General features: G+C 44.6%; 1 protein-coding gene across 3 annotated transcripts in view; it reads left to right on the forward strand.

Annotated features, from left to right (window-relative positions):
• LOC139407137 (protein FAM184A-like) overlaps positions 1 to 24425 on the forward strand; it is a 171015-nt gene that overhangs the window by 107483 nt on the left and 39107 nt on the right. For all 3 annotated transcript variants that reach the window (XM_071150581.1, XM_071150582.1, XM_071150584.1), the window contains exons 7-11: positions 4513 to 4635; positions 5057 to 5218; positions 5947 to 6068; positions 9525 to 9675; positions 18491 to 18703. In XM_071150581.1, coding sequence (XP_071006682.1) covers positions 4513 to 4635; positions 5057 to 5218; positions 5947 to 6068; positions 9525 to 9675; positions 18491 to 18703 — 771 coding nt within the window. The remainder of the gene's footprint in view (positions 1 to 4512; positions 4636 to 5056; positions 5219 to 5946; positions 6069 to 9524; positions 9676 to 18490; positions 18704 to 24425) is intronic.

Below are 24425 nucleotides of genomic sequence, written 5' to 3' on the forward strand. Positions count from 1 at the left end.
CTGTGTCTCAGTCCAGACTATTCTCTGTGTGTGTCAGGGTCCAGAGCTCTGCTGCCTCAGTTCCAGTCCTGCAGGAGGACAGGGAGGCGGCAGAGCAGGTAGTGGCTTTGTATCTGGCCTAGCACCCACGCCTCATTTACCACTACAATGAGAACTCATCTCCCCACCCGCCCCCGCTTTGCTCTGCTCAACCACAGACACACACAGCACCAGAACCGACATCAGCCTGCGCCGAGGTGTTGGAGACGGCTGACATCACACATCCATTCTGCACCTCACTACAGAAAACCCCGCTCTGACTCCATGGAACACTGAGAAGCGTTTCTATCTGCTTGAAAACATCTGCCACACTGACATGACTAAACTGTCTGTTTTGATAACATATGAAATGAAATGACTCAGAAGACATGCACGATTGACTCAGCCAAAATGCAATCTGTCATCTTTTTGCTTCTCGGCTCCGAGGCTGCCAAAGGCTTCAGTCAACTCATCCCCCTCCAACATGGTTGTATTATTTAGTGTTTTCGTCATTTAAAAAACGTCCGCATAACATATATTGGGTTGAGCCGCTGTAATTAGGCTTGTTTATATCAGGGCTGGCCAACCTAACACCATTGTTTGGAGTTAAAGCCTTTTCAGCTCAGAAAAACAAGACTGTCTGTACTGGCCCATGATGGCTGCTTGAAGGGAGGGAAGATATTTTTTTCCCACTGAGTGTCAATGGTAGTGTGTGTGTGTGTGTGTGTGTGTGTGTGTGTGTGTGTGTGTGTGTGTGTGTGTGTGTGTGTGTGTGTGTGTGTGTGTGTGTGTGTGTGTGTGTTTCGGGCACACAAATCAGCCTGGTCATTCTACATTGTCAACAGATTTACCAGTGGCAGCTCACATCTCCCTGTTTAGCCTTATTGTTTTAAATAGGAGGAAATGGAGGTAGCAACCCCTTTTGTTCCTTCACCAGGATAGTATTTGAGTTCCTGGAGTCTAATTTGCATAAGCCCATAGTAGAGGAAGATAAACACCTCACCGGGTGCTTCGGCTGCTTCCAGGAACCGTATCTCAGGGAGACAAATGTCAGTCGCTCTCCTTTGTCAGGACGAAGGTGGAGGTCTCCGAGACAGAACGGAGAAATGCTTTATTGTCATTGATTAGACTAGCGCCCAGAGAGAAAAAGAAAGAGAGCGATGCCTCGGCAACTATCACCTGCACTGCTGCTTATCATATCCTCTCCTCTCCTCACGCTCCCCAACAGAGATGCAGGACAGGGTGAGAGCGAGCGGATAGATCATGTAGGAGAGGGCTTATGTTTGTGCGCCGGTGAGTCAGAGTCACAAATAGCAGTTTGACGAGTCGACGCGTCGGCTGACATCCTATTTTGGGCGGACTCCCTGAGGCTCTTCCTCTTCTTCCCTCTACGCACAGCACAGCAAGAGGAGGAGGAAGGAAAGACAATTTGTCATCCTTCTGTCCCAAGACGTGGTCATGAGTCACCTCCTTGGCTGGCATCGCCAAGGTGTGGGAAGGACCTTTACTGTTGACACTGAGGTAGAACTAGTGACTAGTCAAACTACCATGGGCAGCTGACAGCGTAGACTTAGTGTGGCACAAACTTTTAGCCGTTTTAAAGAGTATGCACTATTCAAGAACTGTGCGCAAGGTGAACTCAGTGACTGTGCTTCAAAGCCGACACACACACACGCGCACACACACACACACACACACACACTACCATTGACACTCAGTGGGAAAGAAATAGGGGAAGACGCTAATGAGATTAACGGCCTAATGTCTTGACTCTTGTTTTGCAGGGATGGTATCATGCAAAATAGACAAGCTCCTATTTGCATATGAGTGTGCTCTGGAAGATGAGAGCTCTAAATCATGTACTCTTCAACCACACATACTGTACATAAAGTGTGCAGAGCAGTTCTCTCTGAATAAGGTGGAACTATACATTATTCAGTTAGCTCTACTTAGTGCACCATGCTGACAAGTCTGCTGCTCATGCAGATAGATACTGCCTTTTGAGATCGCACTTTTAAGTATCTTGTCTTTTTCATATTCTGTGTGATATGTATTCTTCCCAGTTTTTGGTCATGGGAAAGCATTAAAGGGACTTGTAAATGAATCATATGTACCCATTAATTCTGGAAGAATATAACGTATCAATGCCTCCGGAGCTTAGTTCAACTGTCACACCCCATCAGAACCCAAAATATAAGCAACAAGGTAAAGGTAAACAAACTCGGTATGGCCTCAAACCATGGTTAAACTATCATTTTGATATCATGGGTAGGCAGTCCATGCATCCATAGCTCTATGAATTTGAGAATGGTTACATTTCTTCAGCCCCATCCCTCAGATTTTTACAGAAACAGTGGCGGGGAGGGTGCTTTGTGATTGTTTCAACCGCGGATTGCCTCCTTAAGAGAAGATACTGAGGCAAACGATCATGTATTATCAATCACCATCTGTATCAGAGGAAGTTAATATTGGAGCGGACAAGGTTCACACAGTAGTCTGAGTCACTAGTCGGCTCAATGCATTTCCTATTTATTTGGCAGTCATTGATTTAGCTTCAAGGCGTCTTTTCAGAGTTCTATACCAGTAATGTAAGCATGAAAGTGATCAAGTATTCTGCTTTGTAAATGATGTAGGCTTATATGAAGTGTTTTCAATGATGTCCACAGTCGAATGTTCAGCGCTGACATTAACAGATGCAGAGCTGTTGAGAATTTCAGAAGCGAATCGTCGTCTGGTGCAGTAATTACATTTCCATGCCTGGTGAAAAAGAAATACCACTGCGCACTTCTTCCATCTCCAGAGGCTTGTCTTCCTATGGTGATGTCTACTTATCATACTGTCACTGGGGTGTCATCCACTGACACAAATATCCTGCAATGGGAGTGAAATGGTAGACTAGACATCTAACCCGTATCAGGAATGTCTGAAGGCTGCATTTACTCCGTGATATCTCACCGTCACAGCGAGAAATCTTTTCTACCCCCGGAAAATTGAGTTCCAGAATGTGACATTGCCCTTATCAGTGAAACTCTGCATAATTGATTTGATTTACAGACATCCTTGTTCTGGGTGCCTGATGTTGCGTACAGCACCAGTCAAAAGTTTGGACACACTTTGCCAAGAGTGTGCAACGCTGTCATCAAGGCAAAGGGTGGCTACTTTGTAGAATCCTAAATATAAAATATATTTTGATTTGTTTAACACTTTTTTGGGGTTACTAAATGTGTTATTTCATAGTTTTGATGTCTTCACTATTGTTCAACAATATAGAAAATTGTTTTATTTTTAAAGAAAAAACGTTGAATGAGTAGGTGTGTCCAAACCTTTGACTGGTACGGTGTATAATGAACTCACGTCATCCCTTTTCCCAGCAGGATAGTAGCCCTTTCCTGCAGTCAATGGGTGACTCATGGGTGACAGTCAATGGGTGACTCATGGGTGACAGTCAATGGGTGACTCATGGGTGACAGTTAATGGGTGACTCATGGGTGACAGTCAATGGGTGACTCGTGGTAGTCAATGGGTGACTCATGGGTGACCGTCAATGGGTGACTCATGGGTGACAGTCAATGGGTGACTCGTGGTAGTCAATGGGTGACTCATGGGTGACCGTCAATGGGTGACTCATGGGTGACAGTCAATGGGTGACTCATGGGTGACAGTCAATGGGTGACTCATGGGTGACAGTCAATGGGTGACTCATGGGTGACAGTCAATGGGTGACTCTTGGGTGACAGTCAATGGGTGACTCATGGGTGACTCATGGGTGACAGTCAATGGGTGACTCATGGGTGACTCATGGGTGACAGTCAATGGGTGACTCATGGGTGACAGTCAATGGGTGACTCATGGGTGACAGTCAATGGGTGACTCATGGGTGGAATGTTATTAATATTTATTATTAAGATCATTAAAAAAATATATGTTGAAAATGTGGTGTTTCTATGTCAAACGGTTTTGTTATATTTCTGTCTTCTGTGATGTATATAAAGTGTGATATTGGGATGCAAACTCCAAAAGTATTATTTTGTTAAGCCCATAACCATGTGTGTGAGGTGTATACTTTTGTTTCAAGGTAGATTTGTTTAAGACTACCAAGAAACACTCTGTGTGACCCTGATTTAGCCCACTGCAGTAAAAGGTTAGCCACCTACCCAGGGGTACGACATGAATGTGTCACTTGGGATTGGAGCATACACACACACAGACACACAGACACACACAGCTCCCAAGCCCTTCTGAGTCCATATTACACAAGATTGTTTTACACGGATGCTGACAAAACTCTTAGTAGTGTGTAAATGTGAATAATACCAACCATTATCCTTTCATGTACTAGTGAATCATTTTACCTTGGCTTTGATTTTCCTCTAAAAGCACAGTTATTGCAGCCATATTTACTAAGTATTTAAATTCATAAAAATACTCTGATTAGCCCTGTAATGGTTATTGTGCTGGTATTATTATAACAGAGTCTTTGGGGTTTGTCTACAGGAAATGGAACAGCAGTTTGAGAGGGAGAGGCTCTCATTGGAGGAGCAGGAGAACCATCTCAGACAGCAACTGGACAGCCTGAAGGAGGAGCTCGCCACCAAACTTGAACAAGCCAATCAGGAGGTCAGTCAGGAGCCACCCAACCTATCAGATCTCTCCTCTTGCTCCTCTCATTTTGTCATGGCCATTTGTTGTGGTCGTCCGGACAAACTGGAGTAGATTCAAGTTTGCTGCTGTCAACAGCAGGTGATAAAAAATGTCTCGGCTCGTTTGAGGTGCAGATTCCACACTCATATCTATTACAAAAGGGAATGTATTTTACTAGCAGGTCATTAGAAAGGGAGATTTCACTCAAAAACTATATTTTGGTATTTGTTTTCATTAGTCCACTGTTAATACAGTCCCAAAATGTTTTGCATGTCAGCAGTGAAATTATCAAGATATCATCATGATGAAATGGCTGGTGACAATTATGCTTTCCCTTTTACAGCTGTTTTTAAAGCCTGTCTGAGATGTATGATAGATCTGTCCGTTCTGTGTGCAGGTGTTGCGCCTGCAGGAGCTGGTGAAGGAGGGTGAGCAGGGTATGGGTACAGCAGAGGGACACATCACCAACCTGAAGGAGGCCCAGGACAAACTAGCGGAGGAGCTGGACGCTACTAGGGCCAGACTGAGAGAGACCAGCAACCTGCTGACTGCCCTGCAGGTGAGAGCACCAACAATGCATACATGCATACACACACACACACACATTCTCCCCTGGGCCCTGTGTGGTTCTCCTCATCAGGGAGGCATTGGAGAATCGATCAGCAAACCCTAATGAATTCCCTTCCCCATTCACTCTTCTGACTGAGGATTTATTCATTGTACATCATGTTTATTTATGGGGGGGGGGGGGGGTAATAAACTTGATCTGTACTGAATTGATCTCCTAGCCTTGAGTCTGTTCCCAGACAAAATCCATCACATCCACCTGCTTTGTCCCAGATTCAAATTCTTGATATGCCAAGCAGACTATCCAGCAGCTTTGGATTGGCATACCTAATCAGACTCCGACTCTGAATTATGTTCTCATCTTTAAGGAGCCCGTATGGCATTGGCAGTTCATTAGAAGGCTGCTCTTCAGACTGGCTCTCCCATGCCTTTGACCTTCTGTGGCTCCTCTCCCTCTCTCCCTCTCTACTCTCTCTGTTCCCTCTCTCCCTCTTTCCCCCCTCTCTCTCATCTCTCTGGGCCTGTATAATGAAGCAGACTCTAGTCTGGATGTCAGGGGAAGTGTGGAGCAATGAGAATTGATGGCTGTGGAGCCGAGTTCTTCTTTTGTTGAGTCCTGTCCATAGAGGTTTAGATCCCATGCTCAGTTGTCTTGTTTATCACGAGGGCTAATATCACAAACCCTTTATTTCTTCCCCTCTCTCTCTCTCTCTCTTTCAGGGAGAGATGGAGGCCCAGAAGAAGCAGCACGAGGCTAAAGTCATTACCACTAAAGAGGACGAGAAACTCAAGATGGACAAGATGGCGCTGGAACTGGAGCTCAAGTGGACCGAGACGTTAAGGTGTGTATGTGTGTGTCCTTAGCCCCGGGATGGATTTGATGAGATGTGCCAGGGATGGCGATGGACAGGGTGAGTGAAAGAGTTTGGCTTGGAGTAATTGAAAGTCACATTGAGGCGAGTGCCACCATGATACACCATGGTAATGATACTAGTCCAGGCCCGGTCCCTGATCCCAGCCCAGAAAGAGGTCCTCCTCTCCCTGGCTCTGAGGATTATGAACGGATGGCTTCATTTAGAAAGAGCCAGCGCTGCACCACAGATTATAACCACTGGAATGACCATTGGAATTATCTTCAGAGGGCTCAAATCCACACATTTCAAAAGAGTCATAAGTGAACACTGTACTGTAATACTGTAGCTAGCTTGGTCCCACATTGTGTGCACATGAAAGAGGAGTAGGAGGATAGGTCCCGTGAGAAATCAGACTGCCCCAAAATATTTCTATCTCTCTTTTCTTTTAAAGAGTTCATTTCCCACAACATTTGTTCAGCCAATGCCCTCGCTTATCTCAAAATGGGCTACTCCGCTGAAGCAATGGCGGGTGTTCACCAAGCGAGCAGACCGAGCATCTCACTGCCGCCGCCGCTGCTGCTGCCTGTTCTGGCTCAAAGGAGGAAGACAGGATGGTAATGAGGTTCATATGAGATATGGATTTGAGCCCGATTAACAAGGAGGCCCTGACAAGCCACTGCCTATGAATTTCAAGTGGAAAAGGGTTTTATTGTCACATTTGAATCTCAATGCCTTTACAGCAGGGACATGTGAATCAGGGTGTGAACAGACCTGCAGCTCAGAGATTTGAGACTGGGGAGGAGGAGGAAGATCATCCCAGCTCATCAGACAGAGTCCAATTAGTGTCTGTCTCCCTTGCTGGGGTCAATTAATGTCTTAATACAGTATTAGGGATTCCTGATTACCAGGAAGGCTCTGCTACACATGGAGTTCTACAATAACACCATCCAGACCAGCGTTGGCTCAAAGTTCTCTGTCCTTTTCTTCATCTCTTGTACCGTAATTACGTTTAATTGACCCTCCTCCCTCAATGTTCATCTTTCACAATTGCATTCCCCTTCAGCCCCTTTTCATTTTGTGCCTATGAATTGGAATGTATACGTTGCGTTTGGTGAATTTGACATGCTCTGTAATTCTGACAGCATTTTGGTGGTTTAAATAAGTCAGGTAGTAATTTTAAAAGCGTATGCTTCTCCTTCTTCTTTAGTAAAGCATAATGCAAATAGCAACCTCCGGGGTTCTGATTGTACTTCTGTGTTTCTGCACAGAACCTTGTTGTGTCCTTTCACACCACTGTCACTGAATAGTATTATTGTTTTCTGTTGTTACTGTCTGCAGTTATTCAACTCAACTTCACCTCTCCAGTTCATTGAGTTTGTCTGCGGTCTTGCCCTCGTTTCTTCTTATCACCATGTATAACTCGAGCCAACAGGCCACTCAGAATGAAAGCGAGCGAGAGAGCGAGATGAAAGGAGAGAGAGAGAGAGAGAGAGAAAGAGGCAAAGGAAGAGGGAGAGATATTCACGTCTCCCTCTTACCGTCCTCTGTTCGAGGCTCTTCTCTTTCATCTCCTGCGACGGCCTGTCAGAAACATCTCTCCTCCTGCTCCTCACAGGGAGCTAGACTGGTGATGTGGAGGGAGATGCAGAGATACCAGAGCCCCTACCCACATTAAAGCCTCCTGCAATGTTTACCTTACGTAATGGTGGGCTTGAACACGAACAGCATTTGCAAGCGGAACAATCCAGTTGGGCAGCACCACCACACTGCACCGCAGTGCCTTTGACAGCCTTTCAAGTGCCTCAACCGCAAGAGATGCGTGTGTGTCATCTGGCACACCGGCACAGCCAACACACATACACGGAGAATGCGCACACACAAGGGGACCGAGAATAATTGAACAGAGCTGGCTTGGCTTGTGCTGAGAGAGATAGACATCTAAGATCCACTATTTCAGGCAGATAGAATATAAGAGGAGGCTCCTTTACTGAGTGTTTCCATGCGGTGATGTCAGAACCGGGTATAATGAACTTCAGTAGAGATTTACCTCAGAGTCAAACTAAGCCTTTGTGAGAGATGCCTGGCGTCGATGTGCGCCAGAAGTTGGGGAAAGAAACCATGTTGCTGTTTAGACAGCGAGTTGATGGCGTCCATTTGTGGCCGTCTGCCTGTCCTGTCTGCTGCTGTCTGATGTTGACTGAAAGCTTTGATCTTAACGAGGCCGGCTGATTTACACACATGCCTCCTTCCTTCTCGCTACATCCTCCTTCATTATAATTCCTCCCTTCTTCTCCGTCCTTCATTCTCCGTCCTCCATACTGCCTACCTAGTCTACACACTCACCCCCTTCCTCCCATCTCCTCCACTCACCAGGTGCTGAGTGCCCTCCTAGGTAGTTAGCCAGATTGGGGGGGGGGGCTAGAGTATGAATATGAGGCTCTCTACAATATGAAGATGCTGAGAGCTGTGTGTCTGTCTGTGTTTTTCTGAAGAGATGAGGTTCAACACCTCCTTTTACAGCAGTGTCGCAGGGCTAAACCGTGGCACGCATTCACCCTGACGCTCATCTGCTTGTAGGGAACGGCGAAAACACTGTCAGCGCCACACGTTTAACAACGCCATTCTCTGCTAAATAACGATTAACATGCAGTCTGTGTAGCGCCGCTAAACGCGTGGGCATTGAGTAGCGCTGACACGGCGAGGTGGGAGGCGTTTGCATGGCGCCGTGGGGAATCGTACACTCTGCTCCGCTCCCAAGGATGTGGACTCTGAACACCCCCGGAGCTCCGACAGACAGCGGCTCGCTGGAAATGTTCAGCAATTACAGGACATACTGTTATCCTCTAAGAAAACCTCCGTCCCAGGCTGCGCTGTGTACAGACCGACGCATGCATTAACATCGACATACTGTATCAGATGGATGGGAGTGTCAGCCCCAATCTCTCTTCTCTCTAATGATTGGCTGTCTGCGCAGTCTGCTCTGGAGCGAAGTGCAGATGCATTCTGTTTATGAAATATGCACACAACGCCAGATTTTCCTAACAAATGTTTAATGTTGGTCTGTGTTGCGTTGTTCGTCCTAATGAGAAGTGGAGTTGGTAAAAGGGTCTTATCACAGCCACATACAGTATAACATATTTACTAGATGGTATTTTCATGCATGTGCTCTTGCAAGCATGACTTGCATGATAATAATAATTATTTGTCAACGTAATCCTAACCCTAGCTAAAACAGTGTTCTGCTGCATATGGTTTGCAGCGGCTTTACTGATTTGGAATGAATGACAATATATTACTAGTACATTAATGCTACTACTATATATTACTACATGGAATTATTTTAAAAATGGTTTGCTTTGTTGCATTATGTTGATCCCCTAACCCCTGTGTGATTTTTATTGTCTTCTGTATACTTCATCTAATGGTAATTGTGTGCATCCACAGGCAGGAGTGTAAGAAGCTACGTGAGGAGCTAAGGGAGGATCATGAGGATGACAAGCGGGCAGCCCTCTCCCAGCTGGCCCAGAACAAGGAGCAGGAGCTGGGCAGTGCCCGCGAGAGCTGGCAGAGGAAGGTGGAGGACCTACTGGAGCAGGTAAGAGACAGTCCACCCTCACCCTGCTGCACCACACTACAGCTGGTCCCTGTGATATAGAGGTGTTCTCGGGTCCAAAAAGTTGAACCCATTACGAAATGGACCCGGTGCTTTCCTCCCCAGATCCTACCCGAATAAATAAATGTCAAAAATATATGGACCAGAGGACAACCGGACCTGGCCCCATATAGAGCCTTTTCGGGTCCAGACTCGGTCTGATCCGGTCCGAGTGAGGGAAGCAGCAGATAATTTAAAACATTTACTACGTTAACTGAAGCTGTTTATGCAGGCACTGGGGGAGGGGGAGAGGAATGAAGGAGCAGCAAGCGAGGCAGGGGTCGTGTGTGTGTTTATATGTGGCTGAATGGCACGAAGAGAGAGACCGCAGCAACCAAGCCAACCCGTGCTAGTTACTAAAATTTAGCTGCCAAAGCTAGGTTATTTATCAACCAATCTGATTACATAGCACCTGTTTTGACTGCATCAAACCATGAAGAGAAACTAGCTAATTAAGCTAGTTGGGTTGGCTAATTGAGGCTACTAGTGTGCCGCACCATGGGCCTCCCGGTCGCAGCCGGCTCGAACCCAGAATCTCTGGTGGCACAGCTAGCACTGCTATGCAGTGCCTTAGACCACTGCACCACCCGGGAGGCTACACGTTTAACTTTTAATTCCGTCATTTTAGTTTCATCTTCCATTGATCTCTTAACTTGCTTGCCACCGCACACACAGAGCCAGAGGCTAGTGCCCCTTTGATGACTTGTGATTTGCTACATGCGCCACTCTCGTGAAAAGACTGAGCAGCAGCATACAATTCTCTATCTCTCTCTCTCTCTCTCTCTCTCTCTCTCTCTCTCTCTACTGCAGCAGTCGCGTTCAGTTCTGTAATTATAATTACACATACCCGAGACCCGTGACAATCAAATCCACTCCGACCTAGATCTGAGAGTCAACTACAGAATTTCGGATCAGACCCGGTTGGGTCACGGGTTTCCGGCTGGACCTGTGAAGACCTTGATTGTGATATACACAGCGTACTCTGCCCCATGTCAACATTATGACTGGGCTCCAGGATACATGGAGAGTAAAAGGACTACGTAATTTGTCTGTCCACTAGTCCCATCAATGCAAAAGTTTTGTGGAGCTGGGATTTATATAGGGATTCCGTGACTACTTTACATACTGTAAGGTAAAGAGAATAGGTTATACATTCTCACCACTTAACCCAAAATATAATGAAACATTTTGGAAGTGTATGTCATACCATATTAAATTGTCCACTTCCAAATGTCCATGAATAGGTGAGAGGAGAGTGCTCAGGGCCTCGCCGTACACATGGAGATACCAGCCATGACAATGAAAGACTGCTGAGAAGCCTGTTCTGTTACTTAGCTGTAACTCCCACCGCAGCTATAGCTAGCACTGTCACTCACACAAAGTGTATGAAGATAAAACATGGGGAATTTATTGGATATCTATTCAAATTATGACATTTGAAGTCTTCACAAAATGGCACTGGCAGCCCTGTGAAGGGGACTGAATGGCCCAATCAAATCGAATTAAAAACGAAAACTTTTAATGCACTTCTACTTGCTAATTGCATTAACATTCAGGGCATTTCACAGATAATAATTAGGTTTGACAGTAGAAAGTCATTTCATTTTTTTTTGTTACTGAACTGAGATATCACCATATTTCACAGTGTCTTGTCATCCATTCAAACATTGAAATAGGTAGTGCTGCTCATCTTTTCCTGTTGTTTTCAATCATCTGGAGAAAAAGGGCTCCTCTGTCCTCACCAACGTGGCTATCCCTCATGATACTCCAACCAATCCCTGACAAAGAGCTACCCTAATCTGGCCTCCCTCCCCTCTGCACCTTTTAGATCTTTTTGGCCTTTTATTTTGACATTGTTGACTCCTGAATGTTTCCCTGTGTTCCTGTGTATTTTGTTCACACCCATAGCGCCACTCAGCTCAGTGAAGCTTAACATAAGTCAATCATGTAAGCATGAAACACACTGAAAATCTCACTGCCGATAGACTGCCGATAAGTACTTATCACAGTGGGAGGCTGTTCCTTCTCTTGCTAGACCAAAAGCGATAGATGCTGCGTGCCAATCCGGTAGCGACGAACCTACGGATTCAACTTGTAGAATCGCTATGCTTGTCAGTGGTCTACAACTTGACTTTGAGCCAATCAAAGAGCTCCCCAAGAGGGGAGCCAACAAAAAAAAATGGAAAAAGAGGGCATTTCCTCCGTACATCTACGGATGAGCCAGTCACACTTTATATGCAATGTAGGCTATGGGATGGTAACTAGCTAAGTGCACAGACATGATGCACACAAAACTAAGCACTTCCTCCAAGCTAGCTAACCACTGTAGCTAGTATTGACGTTAGAATTAAATCACAATGGATTAGCTAGTTTCCATGAAACAGCTGCCTGTGTTAGCTGCTGAGTTAGTGCAGTGTCCTTAGCTAGCTAGCTATGTTGCCCTATTTAGCGAATATGCTAATGTTAGCTAGCTAGCTAAACATTTGGCTATCGGCTGGCACTTGCAGTATGGGATTATGGAGAGTGAATTAAATTGTTTCTAGCCATCTGGCTAGTATCAATGGGGTCTTTCTACAAAATAGCAACATTAGCGTAGATAACTTGGAATCTAGACCATAAGCAATACCGCCACAACGCGCACAGATATGCATTGCCAAACAATGCTACTGTCACCTTCTGGTTTGGAGTGTGCAGTATTTTAGGCTGAGTGGCTGACTACTTCCAAGGTCTTTACTGTGTGAACACAAATTAGATTGACTGCCGACACTCTGTTCAGAGGTGCTAAGTACTGTCGGCAGGCAAACTTTGGAAGGTCCTACTGGTGTGTCTGAGCTTTTAGTCTACGTACACACCTGCTCCACTTGGCGCTCTTTGTTTCTCCCTCACTACAGTGTGTTTACAGGCAAATACCAGTATATTCAACTGGTGTGCGTGGCTAGCATGATGGCGTGGTGTGGACTTGGCCTGGTTTGCACTAACGGTGCTGGTTTTACAGCGTCCATTTCGTTACAGTGTGCTGTACGCAGGTGAGTGCTTCTTGTGGGGGACACTTGCAGTGTTGAATGTGCCAACGTGTGTGTGTGTGTGGTTTCTCTCTTCACTTCTTGTCTCTATACTGAGAGGGTTGTTATAGAACCACTGTGACTGGTTGCTACTGCAGTGAACCAACGTCACCCAGTTCCCAGGCAACACGCATGAAACACTGATTACCTAAATCTGCCTTCTTCTGAAAATTGATATTCTCTTTCTGCTCTGTAACTGACTCTTGGTGCACTTCCCACTGGAGTGTTTTCCTCTTCCTGACACTGTGAAAGGTGTATATTTCTGTTATTTTGATGAGACAGAATTACAGCGTCTCTGAGTGGCGTGTGATTTACTCTACCTCCTGCTCTCTTTGTTGTGCCATAATAACCACATCTGAGTCGCCTCTGAGTTAGGAATGTTGCTGTTTGCGCTCAGGTCCCAATGGAAGGCATTCAGCAGCCTCTTATCCCTCTACACAAGTGGTTGTGATTCTATCAGGGATGACGAGTAGTGCCATTTTGATAGTAGTCACACATTTTGCCCTGCAGCAGATGACTCTGATAATAAGTCTGGCACACAGTGAGCATTACAGCTATACAGATCCTGTGTGTCGCCTCTTGTTCACTCCAAGGTATTGATTCTAAGGGAGGTGTGAATGTCTTCTGTCAATGGCCCCACTTTAGTGTCAGCAGCACCACTAAAACCCACTAGTCCCTCTCTGGCATGAACCCACAGACACGTCCACTGACTCCACTTAGATCACTGCAGTCTGTCTTGCCATGTCCACAGTATCACTGTGTTATGTTCCGCCCAGAGCCAAACAAATACACGTCACTGCATTATTACATTGATAATGCACTGTGCACTCCATACTGTTTGTTGTCCACATTTTCTATTACGCAGATGCTGGAAAAATCTATGCATATGGGGGGGAAGGAGGGCATTCTAACTCTGAGCTCCTACTTAACGGTGTAGCTCCAGATGCTTCCGTACAGCTAGCAGCAGAGTCAGGGTGACTTATGGAGGTGTCACCACCCTGCATCTTTTCCTCTCACACGTTCCACCTTTCCTGCTTAGAGCCCGGTCGGTCTCATTATTCACAGTAATAATACTCTGTAGTAATAGGCTGTAACTCCTAATGAGGCCTGGCTGATTCATGTGGAGTGACTGAGTTCTCATGTTGATCACACACTGAGCTGTTGATCACACGTACACAACAGTACGTGTAGGGTGCCGCCAAACGTTGCAAAGCAGCAGTGGTGTAAAGTACAGTGGGGCAAAAAAATATTTAGTCAGCCACCAATTGTGCAAGTTCTCCCACTTAAAAAGATGAGAGAGGCCTGTAATTTTCATCATAGGTACACTTCAACTATGACAGACAAAATGAGAAAAAGAAATCCAGAAAATCACATTGTAGGATTTTTAATGAATTTATTTGCAAATTATGGTGGAAAATAAGTATTTGATCACCTACAAACAAGCAAGATTTCTGGCTCTCACAGACCTGTAACTTCTTCTTTAAGAGGCTCCTCTGTCCTCCACTCGTTACCTGTATTAATGGCACCTGTTTGAAGTTTTTATCAGTATAAAAGACACCTGTCCACAACCTCAAACAGTCACACTCCAAACTCCACTATGGCCAAGACCAAAGAGCTGTCAAAGGACACCAGAAACAAAATTGTAGACCTGCAATTGTAGACCTGTGGCTTCGTAAGAAGCATTTCAAGGTCCTGGAGTGGCCTAGCCTGTCTCCAGATCTCAACCCCATAGAAAATCTTTGTAGGGAGTTGAAAGTCTGTGTTGCCAAGCAACAGCCCCAAAACATCACTGCTCTAGAGGAGATCTGCATGGAGGAATGGGCCAAAATACCAGCAACAGTGTGTGAAAACCTTGTGAAGACTTACAGAAAATGTTTGACCTCTGTCATTGCCAACAAAGGGTATATAACAAAGTATTGAGATAAACTTTTGTTATTGACCAAATACTTATTTTCCACCAAAATTTGCAAAAAATGCAGAACTAAGAACAGATATAGCCCTTGGTTCACTCCAGACCTGACTGCTCTCGACCAGCACAAAAACATCCTGTGGCGGACTGCAATAGCATCGAATAGTCCCTGCGATATGCAACTGTTCAGGGAAGTCAGGAACCAATACACGCAGTCAGTCAGGAAAGCTAAGGCCAGCTTCTTCAGGCAGAAGTTTGCATCCTGTAGCTCCAACTCCAAAAAGTTCTGGGACACTGTGAAGTCCATGGAGAACAAGAGCGCCTCCTCCCAGCTGCCCACTGCACTGAGGCTAGGTAACACGGTCACCACCGATAAATCCATGATTATCGAAAACTTCAACAAGCATTTCTCAACGGCTGGCCATGCCTTCCGCCTGGCTACTCCAACCTCGGCCAACAGCTCCCCCCCCCCCCCCCCCCAGCAGATGTTCTGAAAGAGCTGCAAAACCTGGACCCGTACAAATCAGCTGGGCTTGACAATCTGGACCCTCTATTTCTGATTCTATCCGCCGCCATTGTCGTAACCCCTATTACCAGCCTGTTCAACCTCTCTTTCATATCGTCTGAGATCCCCAAGGATTGGAAAGCTGCCGCAGTCATCCCCCTCTTCAAAGGGGGAGACACCCTGGACCCAAACTGTTACAGACCTATATCCATCCTGCCCTGCCTATCTAAGGTCTTCGAAAGCCAAGTCAACAAACAGGTCACTGACCATCTCGAATCCCTCCGCTGTGCAATCTGGTTTCCGAGCCGGTCACGGGTGCACCTCAGCCACGCTCAAGGTACTAAACGATATCATAACCGCCATCGATAAAAGACAGTACTGTGCAGCCGTCTTCATCGACCTTGCCAAGGCTTTCGACTCTGTCAATCACCATATTCTTATCGGCAGACTCAGTAGCCTCGGTTTTTCGGATGACTGCCTTGCCTGGTTCACCAATTACTTTGCAGACAGAGTTCAGTGTGTCAAATCGGAGGGCATGCTGTCCGGTCCTCTGGCAGTCTCTATGGGGGTGCCACAGGGTTCAATCCTCGGGCCGACTCTTTTCTCTGTATATATCAATGATGTTGCTCTTGCTGCGGGCGATTCCCTGATCCACCTCTACGCAGACGACACCATTCTATATACTTCCGGCCCGTCCTTGGACACTGTGCTATCTAACCTCCAAACGAGCTTCAATGCCATACAACACTCCTTCCGTGGCCTCCAACTGCTCTTAAATGCTAGTAAAACCAAATGCATGCTTTTCAACCATTCGCTGCCTGCACCCGCACGCCTGACCAGCATCACCACCCTGGATGGTTCCAACCTTGAATATGTGGACATCTATAAGTACCTAGGTGTCTGGCTAGACTGAAAACTCTCCTTCCAGAGTCATATCAAACATCTCCAATCGAAAATCAAATCAAGAGTCGGCTTTCTATTCCGCAACAAAGCCTCCTTCACTCACGCCGCCAAACTTACCCTAGTAAAACTGACTATCCTACCGATCCTCGACTTCGGCGATGTCATCTACAAAATTGCTTCCAACACTCTACTCAGCAAACTGGATGCAGTTTATCACAGTGCCATCCGTTTTGTCACTAAAGCACCTTATACCACCCACCACTGCGACTTGTATGCTCTAGTCGGCTGGCCCTCGCTACATATTCGTCGCCAGACCCACTGGCTCCAGGTCATCTACAAGTCCATGCTAGGTAAAGCTACGCCTTATCTCAGTTCCCTGGTCACGATGGCAACACCCATCCGTAGCACGCGCTCCAGCAGGTGTATCTCACTGATCATCCCTAAAGCCAACACCTCATTTGGCCGCCTTTCGTTCCAGTTCTCTGCTGCCTGTGACTGGAACAAATTGCAAAAATCGCTGAAGTTGGAGACTTTTATCTCCCTCACCAACTTCAAACATCTGCTATCTGAGCAGCTAACCAAGCGCTGCAGCTGTACATAGTCTATCGGTAAACAGCCCACCCATTTTTACCTACCTAAAACATACTGTTTTTATTTATTTACTTTTCTGCTCTTTTGCACACCAATATCTCTACCTGTACATGACCATCTGATCATTTATCACTCCAGTGTTGTTAATCTGCAAAATTGTAATTATTCGCCTACCTCCTCATGCCTTTTGCACACAATGTATATAGACTCCCCTTTTTTTTCTACTGTGTTACTGACTTGTTAATTGTTTACTCCATGTGTAACTCTGTGTTGTCTGTTCACACTGCTATGCTTTATCTTGGCCAGGTCGCAGTTGCAAATGAGAACTTGTTCTCAACTAGCCTACCAGGCCTCTCTCATCTTTTTAAGCGGGAGAACTTGCACAGTTGGTGGCTGACTAAATACTTTTTTGCCCCACTGTACCTAAGTAAAAATACTTTAAAGAACTGCTTAAGTTAGGGCCTCCCGGGTGGCGCAGTGGTTAAGGGCGCTGTACTGCAGCGCCAGCTGTGCCATCAGAGTCCTGGGTTCGCGCCCAGGCTCTGTCGTAACCGGCCGCGACCGGGAGGTCCGTGGGGCGACGCACAATTGGCCTAGCGTCGCCCGGGTTAGGGAGGGCTTGGTCGGTAGGGGTGTCCTTGTCTCATCGCGCACCAGCGACTCCTGTGGCGGGCTGGGCGCAGTGTATGCTAGCCAAGGTGGCCAGGTGCACGGTGTTTCCTCCGGCGCATTGGTGCGGCTGGCTTCCGGGTTGGATGTGCGCTGTGTTAAAGAAGCAGCGGCTTGGTTGGTTGTGTATCGGAGGACGCATGACTTTCAACCTTCGTCTCTCCCGAGCCCGTACGGGAGTTGTAGCGATGAGACAAGATAGTAGCTACTACAACAATTGGATACTATGAAATTGGGGAGAAAAAGGGGTAAAATAAAATTAAAAAAAATAAAAATAAAAAAGAAGTTGTTTTTTGGGGGTACTGTACTTTACTTGACTATTTATATTTTTGACAACTGTAACTTTTACCTCACTACATTCCTAAAAAAATAATGTACTTTTTACTCCATACATTTTCCCTGCCATCCAAAAGTACTCCTTACATTTTGACAGAAAAATTGTCCAATCCACACACTTATCAAGAGAACATCTCTGGTCATCCCTACTGCCTCTGATATGGCGGACTCACTAAACACACATGCTTCGTTTGTAAATTCATGTTGGAGTGTTGGACTGTGCCCTTGGCTATCCGTAAATGTAAAAAATGGTTTGCTTAATATAAGGAATTTGAAATCATTCATACTTTTACTTTTGATATTTAAGTATATTTTTGCATTCCATTTACTTTTGATACTTAAGTACATTTAAAACCAAATACTGTTAAACTTCTACTCAAGTAGTATTTTACTGGGTGACTTTCACTTTTACTTGAGTCATTTTCTGTTAAGTTATCTTTACTTTTACGTACGACACTTACTCTACCATTGCAAAGCATCCAAAGTAGCTGCAATCCTACCATATTGAAATAAGGATTATGAGGGTATAATTGGTTTCAAAATGACTTTTTGATTCACACTCTAACAAAAAAAATGAATGTGTTTCTTCAGGTCATAACCAGCTAGCGATAAAAATGGATTTCTGTTTTTGTCTAATGAAGTAGGCCCAGGTTAGTTTCGCGAACCTGTAATATAGGAACTAATGACACTACGTGCAATCTGATCCAAGCTGTTCTTCTCTCTACACCGTCTCCCTCTCTCCTTTTCCTTTCTCTCTCCTTTTCTACTCCTCCCTTTCGTCAGATCTCGTTGCTGAAGCAGAGTCTGGAGATGCAGCTGTCTCAGTCGCAGAGCTCCCTGCAGCAGCTGCAGGCCCAGTTCAGCCAGGAGCGGGAGCACCTGGGCCAGCAGCTCCAAGAGCTGCAGCTGGAGTACCAGCGCAGGGAGCACAGCCTGCAGGAGGCCCATTGCTGCACCATGCAGGACCTGGAGGAGACCCGTCAGCACGACCTCAAGGTGTGACCATTTAGAACACGGCTCAGGGCAGAACTCTGTAACACCAGAGTCACTGCCAGTGTGAAAAATCCCCAATTGTGACGTTAGGGCATTAGATTAGATACTTGAGGCATGATGGGCCAGTATAGACTCTGATGTGTCAGTAAGACTGGATATCAGTCGGGTGCAGAGAATGAGGAGAGACAGTGGAGATATACTGGTGAAATAGCTGGTGATGTGGCTAGATGGGCTTTTGCAACAGTGAGTCCATCAACATTACCAGAGACGTGGAGCGGTTGACTTCTGAGCGGATCAGTGATTTGGACCTGACCCTGATTGAATTATTGCTGTTTGGGACACACACTGCTTTTCAGTTCCTTTCACTTTAAAACGAATAGGCTACGGAGCAGCAGCAGCAGCATAGTCTTTGATGGAATTATGATGCAACACAGCTAATATCGTTCCAGGGAATCTTTACAGCAGCTTATGAGTAATGTAGTGCAGTAATGTAATGGTATGGGAACGTCTGAGGAATCTGGCGAGGCATCTGTGTAATAGTAATTCAGATGGTGATGAGTTTGCTGTCAGCACAGCCGGGGGCAATAACTCTGATCCATAAGCCAGTCATCCAGGAGTCCCAGTGTTAGCATTAGCTTCATGCTCAGATCCAGATCTTTTTAAATCAGCCTCTCTGCTCCTAAAGCTCTTCATCGGACATGAGAGTGAGTTGTGAGGCGAGAGTTAGCTGTATCAATCAGCTCGGGTCATACATTTAGTTGCCTAGGTTCATGATTGAAAGACATGAATCAGAACTCATTTACCAATCCAGACATGCCCAATACATGAAAATATAGACTTCTGAAAAATATTAAGACGTTGACTTTTTCACCTGACACTGAATCTTTCCTTCCAAAGAAAAGGGAAGAAATGCGTTTTTCTGCACTTAACATTCCGTTATACAGTCAAGGACATTTTGAAATACATTCAACTTTAGTCTGAGGCTTCTTTTGACATTCAAAAACCCTTGGATGGAGTTTATGTTAAGGGCTCATGCAGGGGTTTTGCAAAGCTAACCCAATGTCCCCAAGCATTCTGTCTCACCTCTCCAGCCACAGATTGGATTAGAAGCAAAAGACCCGTGAGTCATCGGTGATTGAATGGGCCGAAAAGTCTTTCATGTCTGCTAATAAAAAAAAAATACCACACCCTAAGGAACACATTTATCTCAATAGCTGTTCGCTCTTCAATAGGGGTTAGGTTGACTCAAAGTTGTTCTAAAATGTAGGGGTAAATGTATTAAGGGTTTAGTTTGTTCTAGACACATTTTATGAGGACAAAGGCATTTAGAGTGTTAGCAAAGCAAACTGAATTGTCTTACTTGAGGCATTGAGGACAAATCCAGTTTCACCTTGCCTACAGTGGGAACAAATATCCACTGATATGATCTATTTACATGACAGGCACTGTTATACACGGCTAATTAAAATGCTTACAAATCTTTTCCACACATAATTTAACATCCAAACTAGGAGCTCCTTTTTCACGGTGTCGCGATTTCAAACAAATCACCTAGTTCGTAAAATACAGTGTCTCGAGGTTCTTTCAAGCTATAGATTATGCGCCGTTCAATCTTATCTTATTTTTCATTCGTGCCCAGGCTTACACAGTATCAGCTGAATGAATAGGCACACAATGAAATAGGCTCTCTCCCGCTACACGTGTTTCTAACAGCGAATTCATAATTATTGACTGACTGCAACGGAGTTAAGATTGACAAACTTCCCGGGGCGCGCGCGCACACTTAACAGACGCAGGGTTTTAGACCTGAGAGAAAAGATACAGATAATTAACTAGCCTAGTCTCATGCCGTGTACTGGAGCCAGCTCCTCTATCATTACCAAGCTATACATTAACAAACACACAGAGGAGTTGGCAAATGCACAAACACAATGCACGGACCACCGGCTAACAATTCACATCTACAGTGCCTTTGCAAAGTATTCAGAACCATTGACTTTTTTCACATTTTGTTGCGTTACAGCCTTATTCTAAAATTGCTGAGATTTTAATTTGTTTAATCAATCTACACACAATACCCCATAATGGCAAAGTGATAACAGGTTTTTAGAAATACAATTAAAAAAGCAGAAATACCTTATTTACATAACTATTCAGATTCTTATTTACGTAAGTATTATGAGACTCGAAATTGAGCTCAGGTGCATCCTGTTTCCACTGATCATCCTTGAGATGTTTCTACAACTTGATTGGAGGCCACCTGTGGTAAATTCAATTGATTGGACATGATTTGGAAACACACACCTGTCTATATAAGGTCCCACAGTTGACAGTGCATGTCAGAGCAAAAACCAAGCCATGAGGTCAAAGGTATTGCCCGTAGAGCTCCGAGACAGGATTGTGTCGAGGCACAGATCTGGGGAAGGGTACCAACAAATTTCTGCAGCATTGAAGGTCCCCAAGAACACAGTGGCCTCAAATTCTTAAATGGAAGAAGTTTGGAATCACCAACACTCTTCCTAGAGCTGGCCGCCTGGCCAAACTGAGCAATCGGGGGACAAAAACCTTGGTCAGGGAGGTGACCAAGAACCCGACAGAGCTCCAGAGTTCCTCTGTGGAGATGGGAGAAACTTCCTGAAGGACAACCATTTCTGCAGCACTCCACCAATCAGGCCTTTATGGTGGAGTGGCCAAACGGAAGCCACCCCTCAGTAAAAGGCACGGGACAAGTCTCTGAATGTCCTTGAGTGGCCCAGCCAGAGCCCGGACTTGAAACCGATCGAACATCTCTGGAGAGACCTGAAAATAGCTGTGCAGCAATGCTCCCCATCCAACCTGACAGAGCTTGAGAGGATCTTCAGAGAAGAATGGGAGAAACTCCCCAAATACAGGTGTGCAAAGCTTGTCGCGTCATTCCCAAGAAGACTCAACACTGTAATTGCTACCAAAGGTGCTTCAACAAAGTACTGAGTAAAGGGTCTGAACATTAATGTAAAATTATTTAGAAACATGTTCTATTCTTATGTTCAATAAAAGTGACTCTAAAATGACATCTGTTGGGCACAAAATAATATGAAACACAACCAAAACAAACAGCAAATGTATCCAACAAGTTTTTAGAGTCACAAGCTTCACGTAATCATTGTGTGCTAGGAATCTGGGACCAAATACTAAACTTTTGACTACGTTAATACACAAGTGAATTTGTCCCCATACTTTTGGTCCCCTAAAATGGAGGGACTACGTTAAAATTGTGCTGTAATTTCTAAACGATTCATCCAATTCATGGATGAGAATACCCTCAAATTAAAGCTGACAGTCAGCATTTTAATTCCATAGTTATTGTATCGTTTCAAATCCAAAGTGCTGGAGTACAGTTTCAAAACAACAAAATATTTGTCACATTTTATTGTGTTACAAAGTGAGGTTAAAATTAATTTAGTTGTCATTTTTTTGTCATCAATCTACACAGAATACTCTGTAATGTCAAATTGCAAGAACATAACATTTTTGGGGTAAATAAAAAATGTATAACTAAAATAGTCATTGTACAAGTATTCAGTCCCTTTGTTTAGGCAAGCCTAACATAGTTCAGGACCAAAATGTTGCTTAACAAATCACATAATAAATTACATGGACTCACTCTGTGTGAAATAAAAGGGGTTGACATGATTTTTGAACGACTAACCCTTCCTCTGACCTCCATACATACAACATATTTAAGGCCCCTCTGTCGAGTATTGAATTTCAAGGACAGATTCAACTACAAAGACCAGGGAGCTTTTTCAAAAGCCTCATAAAGAATGGCAATGATGGGTCAAAATAACAAATCAGACATTGAATATCTCTTTAACAATTATCCTGTGGATTATGTATTAAACCACCCAGACACATCAAAGATTCAGTCGACCTTCTGAACATAGGACAAGAATAAAGCTGCTGAAGGATGTCACCATGAGGCCATTGGTGATTTTAAAACAGCTACTGAGTTATTAAATGGCTGTGATGGGAGAAAACTGAGGATGGATCAACAACATTGTAGTGAGTCCACAATAATGACCTAAATAACAGAGTGAAATGAAGAATACAAATTACACAGAATATTCCAAGACACTGAAGTAATACTGTAGCAAAAAATAAACACAGCAAAGGAATACACTTTTTGGCCTAAATCAAAGCCTTATGTTCGGGGCAAATCCAACACATCACTGATCACCTCCTTATTTTCAAGCATTGTGGTGGCTGCATTATGGTACTGTATGGGTATGCTTGACGGCAAATACTGGGGAGTTTCTCAGGAAAAAAAGAAACGGGATGGAGCTAAGCACAGGCAAAATCCTAGAGGGAAACCTGCTTCAGACTGGGAGAGGAATTCACCTTTCAGCAGGACAATAACCTATAACACTATTGCCAAATCTACACTGGAGTTGCTTAACAAGAGGACAGTGAATGGTCCTGAGTGGCCAAGATACAGTGTTCACTTAAATCTGCTTAAAAATCTATGGCAAGACTTGAAAATTGACATGATCCCCAACATCTTGACAGAGCTTGAATAATTTAGAGAAGAATAATGGCCAAATATTGCACAATCAAGGCGTGCAAAGCTCTTATAGATTTACCCAAGAAGACTCACAGCTGCAAACAAGGCCAAAAGGTGTTTCTAACATGTATTGACTCAGGGAGCTGAATACTTATGCAACAACTGTATTTGAGTTATTACCTTATTTGTTTAATCTTAAAAAGTGTTCACATTTTTCTTCCACTTTGACGTCAAAGTATTTTGTGTAGATTGTTGACAAAAAAAAAATACAATTAAATAAATGTTAATCCCACTTTGTAACACAATAAAATGTGAAGAAATCCAAGGGGTCCGAATACTTTTGCAAGGCTCTGTACACACACACACACACACACACACACACACACACACACGCTTCACACTGCTGGGGCTCAACCACTAACTGTTGTATGGCATTCAACAACCAGAATCATTGCAATATCATGTCACCACTGATTTATTACTGTTTACTCTTTAATAGGTTTGGGTGGTATCCAGATTTTCATAGCATCGTACCTCGGTACCATTCGGGGGTATACCTTATTACTGGAAGTGCACACAACAACAACAACTATTTCCACGTTTCAAAAAGCATACCGGGATCTTCATCCAGGAGGGGATTGAATGTCTCTGCAGTAACTTGACAGTAACAGTAACTTTTTATTTTATTTTATTTAACTAGGCAAGTCAGTTAAGAACAAATTCTTATTTTCAATGACAGCCTAGGAACAGTGGGTTAAATGCCTGTTCAGGGGCAGAACGACAGCTTGGGGGTTTGAACTTGCAACCTTCCGGTTACTCGTCCAACGCTCTAACCACTAGGCTACCCTGCCGCCATCTAGCCACTTAGCTAGCAAGTTAGCAAACCAGATGCATAACTGGAGCCCTGAGCTGGAAATAAGTCATTTGACACATCTTACGTTTCTTGCAGTTCTACTTAATTTATAGTTAGTTATAAGCTGTGGCGTAGCATGCAACCCTGCAGCTTCCGCGAGGTGGGGGCGACCCCCCCAAACCTCGAAAAAACAACAACAATTATTGTTATTATACCGTTTTTCTTATTTTTTTATACGGTATTGAAAATCATACTGTCGGTATATGGTACAAATGGCATATCGCCCAAGCCTACTCTTTAAGGCTTATTTGATTTGGTCTTATACAAGTCAT

The sequence above is a fragment of the Oncorhynchus clarkii genome, chromosome 4, assembly GCF_045791955.1.
Source record: "Oncorhynchus clarkii lewisi isolate Uvic-CL-2024 chromosome 4, UVic_Ocla_1.0, whole genome shotgun sequence".
NCBI classification, from domain to species: domain Eukaryota; kingdom Metazoa; phylum Chordata; class Actinopteri; order Salmoniformes; family Salmonidae; genus Oncorhynchus; species Oncorhynchus clarkii.